Source organism: Salminus brasiliensis, chromosome 1 (genome assembly GCF_030463535.1).
Source record: "Salminus brasiliensis chromosome 1, fSalBra1.hap2, whole genome shotgun sequence".
Classification (NCBI taxonomy): domain Eukaryota; kingdom Metazoa; phylum Chordata; class Actinopteri; order Characiformes; family Bryconidae; genus Salminus; species Salminus brasiliensis.
In genome coordinates this window covers 90,474,373-90,485,080 of record NC_132878.1, presented here as the reverse complement: position 1 = coordinate 90,485,080, position 10,708 = coordinate 90,474,373, and the positions used below count along the sequence as shown (strand labels likewise).

At 42.3% G+C, this 10,708-nt stretch overlaps 1 protein-coding gene across 1 annotated transcript; it reads left to right on the top strand.

Annotated features, from left to right (window-relative positions):
• The first annotated feature begins 846 nt into the window (after positions 1 to 846).
• On the top strand, positions 847 to 4,409 carry LOC140557110 (testis-specific serine/threonine-protein kinase 2-like). Its single transcript, XM_072681298.1, has 5 exons — positions 847 to 1,661; positions 1,900 to 2,058; positions 2,312 to 2,778; positions 2,879 to 2,933; positions 4,283 to 4,409. Exons 1-5 carry the CDS (start codon positions 847 to 849, stop codon positions 4,407 to 4,409), a joined length of 1,623 nt encoding a protein of 540 aa, XP_072537399.1.
• The last annotated feature ends 6,299 nt before the right edge of the window (positions 4,410 to 10,708 follow it).

Below are 10,708 nucleotides of genomic sequence, written 5' to 3'. Positions count from 1 at the left end.
CACTAGCGAGGAGCCTTTGCTGCACCATCCAGGGCACTGAGAGTGTTAAAAGCCTTGCTCAATGGCCCAACAGTGGCAGCTTGCTGAGCCATGGTATCGAACCCGCAAACCCACCATCAATAGCCTAGTACTCCAAATGCTGAGCCACCACTGCCCATTGCATAGTAACAGGAAACCTAAGTTATCACTTGACTTCACTACACAATATACTTCTTTCCACTAGATAAAGACATGACCGAAAATATTGGCACCCCTGCCTTTCTTTCAAAAAATGCATCAACATAACGTACATGTTATTACTAAATCTGAAGACTGTCAAAGTATTTTGCATTTCAAGGTAGAGCCCAGTTTCAAAAAGCTGGGTCTTTGTCAGAGGTAGTGGTGTAAAAAAAATTCAGATTAGCACAAAAAAGGGCACACAAATGTGCAACAGTAATTTTAGCTTTTAGTTTGAAAGAATTTTGTATTTCTGTTTTGTTTGTGTGACTTTTATTTTGACACATTTTCACAGCACAGTGTGTGTGTGTGTGTGTGTGTGTGTACATACAGTCCTGTACAGCCAATGAAGAAACTGACCTCACTGACCCCAGCTCACCTCTCCATTGTGATGTCATACTGATGACATCACAGAACCCTATAAAAAGGGGTGTTCTCTCCCTCATTGGCTCAGTCAAGGATTCAGCAGCTCTCGAGACACTTGATTTCTACGGTCTAAATGACAGTGATGTCATTTGGTTAACACAGTTATCTAGAGCCATCTTATCTAGAACCAGAAACAGGTTCTACATCTGATTTTCTTTCAAAACTTTCTAACTTTCAGCTTCTCTTTTAATCCACAGGGAGAAAATGGCCACTGAGACAGTCCTGAGACGAATGGGCTACACGGTGCTGCGCAAGATAGGTGAAGGGAATTTTGGCCAGGTTAAACTGGCCACCTCTGAAAAGCACCCCAACCAGGTGGCTATTAAAATAATAGACAGCAGGAGGGGGTCAAGTACTTTAGTTCAGAAATTTCTGCCCCGGGAACTCGCCATTCTGAAAAAAGTGAAGCACCCTCACATTGTTGAGGTGCACAACATTATTAAGATGAATAACGGACAGGTCTGTATCGTGATGGAGGCTGCTATAACAGATCTCAATCGGGAGATCAAGCTGCGCCACCACATCCCCACTGGCCTGGCCAAAACCTGGTTCTCCCAGCTTGTCAGTGCTGTGGTCTACCTGCACAAGCAGGACATTGTGCATCGAGACCTCAAATGTACAAATGTTCTGCTGACAGCTGATTATCAAGTCAAGCTAGCAGACTTTGGTCTTTCACGCTTTTCAAAAGGCTTCCCAGAAATGAGTGAGACATATTGCTGCACTCGTTTCTACGCTGCACCGGAGGTGATTAGGCGTCAGCCTTATGATCCAAAGAAAAGTGATGTGTGGAGCCTGGGAGTGGTTCTTTACGTAATGGTTACCGGGTCCGTGCCCTTTAAAGAAAAGCGTGCGCATAAATTGCTACGGGTCCAGCGTAAAGCCCTGCAGTATCCAGTTGGGATCACAGTGGAGGAGCCCTGTCGGGCCTTAATTTCCTACATGCTGCAGTACGACCCTTCAACTCGCCCGTCTGTGACAGATGTGGAAAAGCACCCATGGCTGCAGTCACGCCAAGAATGGTAAGCAAACCGCTGCATTAGAAATATCTGCAGGGGGTGTTTCACAAAGAGGCATTTCTCAGCTAGTCAGATAACTTTAGCCCAATGGTGAGGATAGGAATGTCCCTCAGCTCTTCTTCTATTGGACAGGCTGGGATCTGGAATTTTCTGGCTGAACTAAGAATCCTGCTTTGTGAAACACCCCCAGATTTTTTGAGCTGTTTGATTTATAATTTGTTTCTTTTATTGTCATCAACAGTGAAACGGGTGAGGCCGCAGGCCCGTCTGTAGCTGAGGGTAAAAGCGCTCCACAGGAAAATCTGTTTGGGACGCCTGAGAAACACCCTAAGGTAGATGGTTTCTTCTCCAAAACTGACGCTGATGAGCAGAACACCATTAAGCGGTTGAAGAAAATACAGTATGTTTGTTTTGTTTTGTTTTTTTATTATGAATATATATTACTTATGAATTCATTTATTAAGTGCTTCATTTGTTCCATGTGTTGTATCTCAGCTCTGAAAACACTGGAACTAAGGAGACACACTTGGTGTACTGTACATAGTATGCACTGATAAAGGTTACTCAGAGTGCAGAGCTGTTCTGTAAATAGGTAACGTACAGCATTAGTTCACTAACACTAAGGACCTTTTCTTTATTACTTATGTCCCCAGAGTTATAGGCAGGTTCACTGTGGAAGTCATTGATGAACAGGATGGGGTAAGCACTTCTCATCAGGACATCAGTTCACCTCAGGAAGACAACAGCAGTAGAGCTGGGGCAAGTCTCACTTCCCGAAGCGTAGAGGCGGTGGGGGAGGAGTGTGGCTGCTTCAGCTGCAGTCCACTTTGTGCTACAATTAAAAGGGCGGCTAAAGCTTACCTTGTAGCACCGTTCCTCAGAACCTCCCAGTCACTTCGAGGGAGGATGAAGAGATTCTTCACAGTGAACTGTAAGGTGCACAACTCCTCCAGTGCTGCCTCTACAGAAGCTCCTGCTTCTTCCAGTTCTAAACAAAGCTGTGAGGATGGGATTTCGGACATCTTGCTCTGTGGGCCGGTGGTTGAGGATGAAGCTGTTCTCCCACAGCCCACAGTGAGGCAGAGATCCAGGAGGCTGAAATTCCCCAAGTTTAAGGTATGTGAGTCGATTTCTGAGTGATCCAGATTTCTTACTGTATAATCACTTTAATATTGGGCAGAAATGTCTGATCAATCTTTGTCCTTTTGTCCTTCCAACAGATCCCAAAAAAGACGAATGCGGTTCACCCCCTGTAGATGTCTTTCATGGCTCCCGGTAATGATAACATACTGGGTGGATTCCATTCTGAAGGAAAAATCCTGCTCCATGGGCTGGTGGTGGAAGCAGAGCCTGTGCTCCCACAGTCCACAGTGATGCAGAAAACCTGGAGACTTAGGCTCCCCTTCAGATTATTCAAACTGACATTACTCAAACTGAGGTTACCCCAGTTGGCCTGAGCCTGAACAAATAACTTGGGGCGACTATCTGGACCCACCACCTCTAAGGTTTGGGTTTGGAGTGCACACAATTTGTCCATGATAGGAAACACCATGTTCAAAACCCAGAGATTGTACCTTGGTTCACTCATAGTGTCTCTTGGGTGACTTATATTTACATTTACATTCACACCTTTACACCTGACTTTACACCATTTTTAGTAATTTATAGGTTTTTTTGATCAGAGGAGGATGGGTCCCCCAAAGTGAGTCTTGGTTCCTCCCAAGGTTTCTTCCTCCAGCTCTGAGGGAGTTTTTCCTTGCCACTGTCGCCTTTGGCTTGCTCACTTGGGGTTGCAATTTTATTTGTTTTTATTTATTGATTTATTAATTTGATCTGTTATTTCCATATTTCTGTAAAGCTGCTTTGCAACAACATCAGGTTCTCAAAAGCAGTATAACCAAATTTGACTCGACTAGTTGGTGCTTCTTTTGGTTGCAACCTTTAATCAGGGAGGCTGTCAAGTGGAGGAAGGCTCTGGGTACTCTCGATTCCATTGAGGCAGCAGGCAAAAAAGGTAACAGCTATTGCAGAGTAGTTTAGAGAGGCCATGGAGAAAGACTTCAGTGCAGCCACAAGGAGGTTCTGGAAAGCACTCCGACAACTCAGAAGGGGAAGGAGCGACACTGTCCAAACTGTGCTCAGTAAGGGTGCTGAAGCTCTGAACTCAGCTGAGGGTATTGTTGGGTGCTGGATAGAACACTTTGAGGAACTCCTAAACCCGAGGAACATGGCTTCTATCCAGGAGGCAGGGCTGGAGGCTACTGGGGCATCATCCATCTTTTCTGGCTGAGGTTACTGAGGTAGTTGGAAAGCACCACAGTGGCAAATCAAGAGTAGATGGGATTTGCCCAGAGTTGCTAAAGGCTCTAGACATTGGGGGGCTGTCTTGTTCGAGACACTTTCTAGTGTTGCATGGACCTCGGGAGCAGTGCTTCTGGACTGGCTAACCAGGGTGGTGGTTCCCATTTTCAAGAAAGAGGACTGGAGAGTGCATGCAAATTATTGATGCATCACATATCTCAGCCTCCCTGGAAAGTTTAGTCCAGTATAGTGCAAAGGAGAATGCACCTGATAGTTAACCCTCAGATTCAGGTGGAGTAATGCGGATTCTGTCCTGGCTGTAGAACGTTGGACCAGCTCCTCACTCTCTCTGAGATTGTTGAGGGGACATGGGAGTACATCACTCCAGTCTACATGTGTTTTGTGGAGAAGGAGAAGGCTTACGACTGTGTTCCCCAAGACATCTTGTAGGAAGTGCTCCTGGGGTATCGGGGGTGCGACAGGTGCTGATGCGAGTCGTGCAGTCCCTTTACTCTCGGCGTGAGAGCTGTGTCCGTATTCTCAGCACTGAAGCTTGTTCAGTGTTGGTGTTGGACTCCATCAGAGCTGTGCCTTCTCTCACTTCCTGTTTGTGATATTCATGGACAGGATAGCAATGCAAAGGCAAGGGCAAGGATGGCTTCAGGCGGGGGGCCGGGGGCTTGTTTCTGCTGTTTGCAGATGACATTGTCCTGCTGGCTTCTGCGTGTGAAGGCCTTCAGCAGCACTTGAGCAGTTTGAAGTGGTCAGTATAAGAATCAGCACCTCCAGATCTGAGGCCATGGTGGTCTCCCGCTCAGTCTTCTGTTATCTCGGAGAGGCTCAGAGTAGAGCTGCTGCTCAATTGTGTCGAGGAAAGCCAGTTTCTTTTTTTCCTCCTAGAGTAAAAACTAGATATTTACCATCTCTCTACCTGAGTCTGAGCTCTGAAGATGAATCTCAGATTAGTCCAGGTGTAAGATCTCAGACCTGACCCAGAGTGTGTAAAACTAAAGAGCTGATCATTTATCATAAAGATTTTATTATAAGATGATACAATAATAATAAATATTCCTTTAAAAAAACACAGCTGTTCTAGTATCTTATAGAGGATCTATAAAAATGTAAAATATTACAATAAATAATAATTCACAAACAATTCTGTTTGTTGGTTTCTTACTTTCTTACTTGTTCAATAGTATAAAACCCATTTTTCTTCACAGGTTTAAATGATTGTAACATCATAGGATTAAAGAACACAGAAAAAGCAACGTCAGTAATGATATATTGAAAAGGGAATGATGGAAACAAAATTAAACCCACTTGAAATATTGTATAGAACATGTTAAAACTTCTGATGTGTAGTTTATATTATTTACACTGTTAAAAATATATTATAGATTATATTCTACAATATGCTATAATAATTATAGCTTATAATATCCTATATAACGGGATATTATTTAAATTTGTACAGTTTTAGAGTGGAAACAAGGAAAGCAGCACCATGCCCAAATCTGGCAACCCAATTTATTTGAGCTTTACTTTTACTTTTACAAAGGCTGCTGTAAATCCTATTTACAAGATAATAACCATTAAAATTAGCCTCTCTATTCTCTCTATGCTCTTTACACAAACTATAAAAAAGTAGTTATTTTTCTTGTTATGTTTGATGTACTGATAATGTCTTAATAGTGATGTTAATACAATAATAAAAGTAATTATGATATAATAATAGTAATAATAATAATAATAGCAGCAATTGGTAGATTCATATTTTGAGTCTATTTTAACTTCAATGTAGTTCAAAATGGAAAGTGGGCAACTAGTCTGAGGCAGGTAGCAGTAGCTGGAGGGTCACCTGCTGGTCTGAGGTGGGCAGCAGAACAGCCTAACGGATAATCTTCTATCAGTGTCAGGCTGGACAGGTCAGCAGTCATTTTATTTAGAAAACGGTAAAGAGATGGAATGAATTCTCTCATTTATAGATAACAGAGAATGTGACATTAGCAGAATGTGGCTTGCGACTCTGGCAAGTCTGACGATAACAGCTTAACTAAATGGAGAGAGCCAGAAGATAACACAGACACGAGAGCACCTTAAAAAAACTGGCATCCATCAACTCCACCATCTACAAATGTGTGCAATTAGCAATAATAGCACCAACATCTCAGATTACCACAATGCCCTGTGTCTATAAACCTCTGGGTTATTGAGGAACAGGGCAGAAGATTGACAGATCAGACACAGTAAATACAGCAGTATACAATATTACCCTTATATTGCCCAACCCTATGGTATAATCCTGTGGTAATACAAGACTGAACACTGTTGTACTCAGCCAGCATATAATCACACTCTGTAGCACAGAAAAATGATAACTTGCTCTCTCAGCTTTTCACACTGAAACCAAGCAATCAACCATTCAGTAAAATATAACTGAATACCTAAGGAAATGTGGCCTAGTGGGAATGACTACACCCTGGCGGTGAGTGAAGGGGAGTGAGGACACACAAAATGTGCAAGGAGAACCAGGAGAACCCAAGGTTTACTTTAGAATATTGTATTGCACCACAAACCCACTGTAAGTTACTGAAACAGCACAGCTGACTCATATGTTGGTATTTTTATTTCATTTTAATATGTTTTAGGCTCTCATGGACCAATTACTATTCATTTTCCAATTAATAATTGGATTATTAATTATTATCAGTTCATTTAACTCAAAGATGAATGAAAATGACTGAGAACAGTACAGCTCATTCATTGAACATAAGATTTTAAGCTCAATGGGAAGAAGGCCACAGCTGATGACCCAAAATATTTTTGGCCAACAATTTCTACATATCATGTTGTGACAACTTTTCTCTTCATAGTAACAGAAAATATCAAAAGAAGGATTTTTTAATGGTGATTTAAATTAGTGCCTTAATCTAAAGCCTAATCCTCACTGACGGGAGCCGGGTAGCCGAGGGTCGGAGTATCTGCACTAATCTGGATCCATCGGCTGCTGCATTGTTCACAAGTCTTATTTCCACCCATGCACCACAATACTAATTTCTCTAATTTGCTTCACTTCTTTGTTAAGCAGCAGAATGGTGGTCTCCTTCACTGAGGAGAGGTCATTAGTAAAATCAGAAAATCGGGTGATGTGCAGGACTGGAATGAATATCTATAGATCCTGTCTGCTCTCTTCTCATTAAAGGAAACAGACATACAGGAAATAGAATTGGTTGATTGGTCCATTGGGTTTATATGTAATAGCAACTAATGTGTCCCTTCCTGTAAACTGCACTGAGGGAAATATTACTGCAGCAGTACATTTACACAGCTCAGATAAACATGAACCTATTAGCACCATGCTTTCTAATGCCAGGAGTGGGCTGGAGGGGTATAAAGCCCCCCAGCACTGAGCTGTGGAGCAGTGTGACTGTGTTCTCTGGAATGATGATGGGGTTCCATTCAGTACTTTTGAAATGAGTTAGGGAATTAGGGAGGAGGTGGGGTGGTGATCGTTTGCATGTTGGTGATTTGCTCCTCATATAAATAAAAATAATCATCACAAATGTGTTTGATGAAGTTTGTCTAATGTTCAATTTACATTTAAGTAATGTAAAGGTGCACATATTTGTCACTGTACAGTGTGGACTGTACAGCGAAATGTGTCCTCCGCATTTAACCCATCTGGTAGTGAACACACACTCACACACACACACACTCCAGTGCCCGGGGAGCAGAGAGGGTAAAGGGCCTTGCTCAAGGGCCCAACAGTGGCAGCTTGCCGAGCCCGGGAATCCACAACCCTGTTATCGATATCCTGGCGCTCTAACCGCTGAGCCACCACTGCCCTGTCTAATGTTAAATTTATTTATTTATAGTTCTGAACAAATTCAGATGGGCCCATCGTTACAGCCCACCTTAATTCCACGTCTAGGCTCCATATACAGTGTAGAATCCAGATGGGGCCCATGTTTTACTCCTCCTGGTCCCATTACTGACTCTGGTGGGCATACACATGTGGGGCCAACGTGGAACCCGAGGACAAAAGCTTCTGGTTCCTGGTTGGGCTACCCAAACAGTTAGCTGACAACTATTGTGAACATTTGAGAAACTGGGAGTTGATAATGGTAGAGAGAAACATAAAGAGTGTATCTCCAAATAGTCCCATGACCAAGCGTAAGGGACGTCTGGAAGAAGTGGTCAATAAAAGGCTACTCATCAGAATCCACTACGATGTGATGGGCAATGCTTTTATTAGTCGTTCACATTTTAGGTGTTGACCCGCTGCCCGCTGGACTGGACCCTTGCCGCTAACCCTTGTGGGAAATCCTGACTCCTGACCCGGACCTTGGAGGAATCACTGTCTCCGTGTTTAGCTTGTGTTTTCTGCTTTCTATCACTTTCTAGTGCTTATTTTTTATATCTGTTTAGTCATCTACTTTGTCGATTCACGTGTCAAACAGGTTTGCCCTGCTCAGCAAAACACCCGCTGAGGAGCCTGTTCACAGTACTCTGGTAATAGGAGACTCTATTGTTCACGTGAAGATAGCTAGTCCTTTAGGGGCTCCAGCAGTGACCGTTAGCCGTTTACCGGGAGCCAGAGAGCCGGACATTAGCGGCAACCTTAAGCGGTTAGCAAACAGGAGATATTCAAGGATAGTTATTCATGTAGGGGTCAATGATATTCATCTGCGGCAAGCAGAAGTTACGAAGGATAATATATAATAGGGTAAGGGTACTTTCGTGCAGCATAGCCCATAGTCTGCTAGTTAGTCGGCAGAGGAGTGTAAAAGGCTGCTGACAAACCAGAGCCGAGACCAGGCCGCAGACAGACAGGTTAAACCGACCGTCTGAGAGCTGCTTTGAGGCGTCACCCAGGTTTCACTGTATTGAGACTGTGTCTGTGCCCCGAATTAAACGCAAACATAGAACATCTAGATCAGCTCGTTTTAATAATTTGATCAGTGGAAAATTCAAATTCGCAATCAAACGATAACAGCAGCAACTCAGACCTAAAGCTAAGTCTACTTAACATTAGATCACTAAACTCGAAAGCAGTTATTATAAATTAAATTATATGTGATCAGAAACTAGACGTTCTCTGCTTCACTGAAACCTGGATTAGACCTGATCAATATGTAGCACTAAATGAAGCCACCCCTGCAGGTTATAAATATGTACATAGCCCTAGATTATCAGGCAGAGGAGGTGGAGTATGCATAATCTATCAGAATACACTAGATATTATTCAAAAACACTGTAACACCTTCACTTCTTTTGAGATTCTCTACATTAATATATCAAATTCAGCCACAAATAAAAATGCATTCACACTAATTAATATCTATAGGCCTCCAGGGCCCTATTCTAAATTTTTAAAAGAATTTAGTGATTTTGCTGCAGACTCGGCAGTGTGCAGCGACAAAGTTATAATAGTAGGAGACTTTAATATTCATTTTGTAAAAGCAGACGATCCATTAACAAAGGCGTTTGTATCAGTTTTAGATTCTGTCAGAATCACACAAAACGTAACTGGACCCACACATTACTGTAACCATGTCCTAGATCTAGTCCTGACCCTGAGTGTTAGCATTGATCATCTAAATATTGTACCTCAGAGCTCAGTAATATGAGACCATTATCTAATCTTCTTTGAGCTACATCTTAGGCAAAATGTTCATTTGTCCCCCCAACACTGTCTAAAGCGTACAGTAACCCCAATGACAGCTGTACAGTTTACTGAAAAACTCCCACCCCTATTGACCTTAGCTCACACTCCATCAGACCAAACGGAGCTCGATAAATTAACAAATGATCTAGAAAATACCCTTCGATCAACCTTAGACAAAGTAGCACCGTTTAAAAGTAAAATGACAAGGCAAAAAAGGCTCGCACCGTGGTACAGTGATCAAACTCGTACCTTAAAACAAACGGTGCGGAAACTAGAGCGTAAATGGCGGACGACCAAACTAGAGGTGTTCCACTCTGACTGGAAGGACAGCCTTAGTCAATATAGAAAGACACTCATTAAAGCTCACTCAGCGTATTTGGCCTCGCTGATCGAGAAAATCAAAAACAATCCCAGAGTTCTTTTTAGTGAGATCTCTAAACTTACTAAAAGCCAGGCAGATTCTCAACCCCAGATTCCAACATCTTTAACCAGTCATGTTTTTTATGAATTATTTTAATAATAAAATAGAAAATATTAGACAACAAATCCAACCCTGCTTATTAAATCAAACATGGCCGTCACCTGGTGGAGCTGTTTTAGAACATAACTTAGTTGTAGAACAAAGGCTGGAAGCCTTCTACCCACTTCCACAGCCAGAACTAGAAAAAATTATTTCCTCAGCAAATTGTACAACTTGGGCACTTGACCCAATTCCCTCTAACATACTAAAAGAAATTCTCCCAATCATAATCAGACCTCTTTTAACAATTGTAAATTCATCCCTTAGCCTTGGGCATGTACCCTAAACCCTTAAAATAGCAGTCATAAAACCTTTACTCAAGAAACCAAATCTTGATCCTAGCGTATTATCTAATTACAGACCCATCTCCAACTTAACTTTCGTATCTAAGATATTAGAAAAAGCTGTGGCCCAACAACTCTGCTTATACCTGAGTAAGAATGACATGTATGAGAAATTCCAATCTGGATTCAGACCCATTTACAGCACAGAGACAGCCCTAGTGAAAATTACAAATGATCTCCTTCATGCCTCTGATCAAGGCTATGTATCTTTATTAGT

Bases quoted from the DNA above. Each gene is read 5' to 3' on its own strand.
- LOC140557110 (XM_072681298.1), top strand. From the start codon at position 847: ATGGCCACTGAGACAGTCCTGAGACGAATGGGCTACACGGTGCTGCGC. The intron at 1,662-1,899 runs GTAAGCAAACCG...TGTCATCAACAG, and splicing joins CTGCAGTCACGCCAAGAATG to TGAAACGGGTGAGGCCGCAG. The intron at 2,059-2,311 runs GTATGTTTGTTT...TTATGTCCCCAG, and splicing joins AAGCGGTTGAAGAAAATACA to AGTTATAGGCAGGTTCACTG.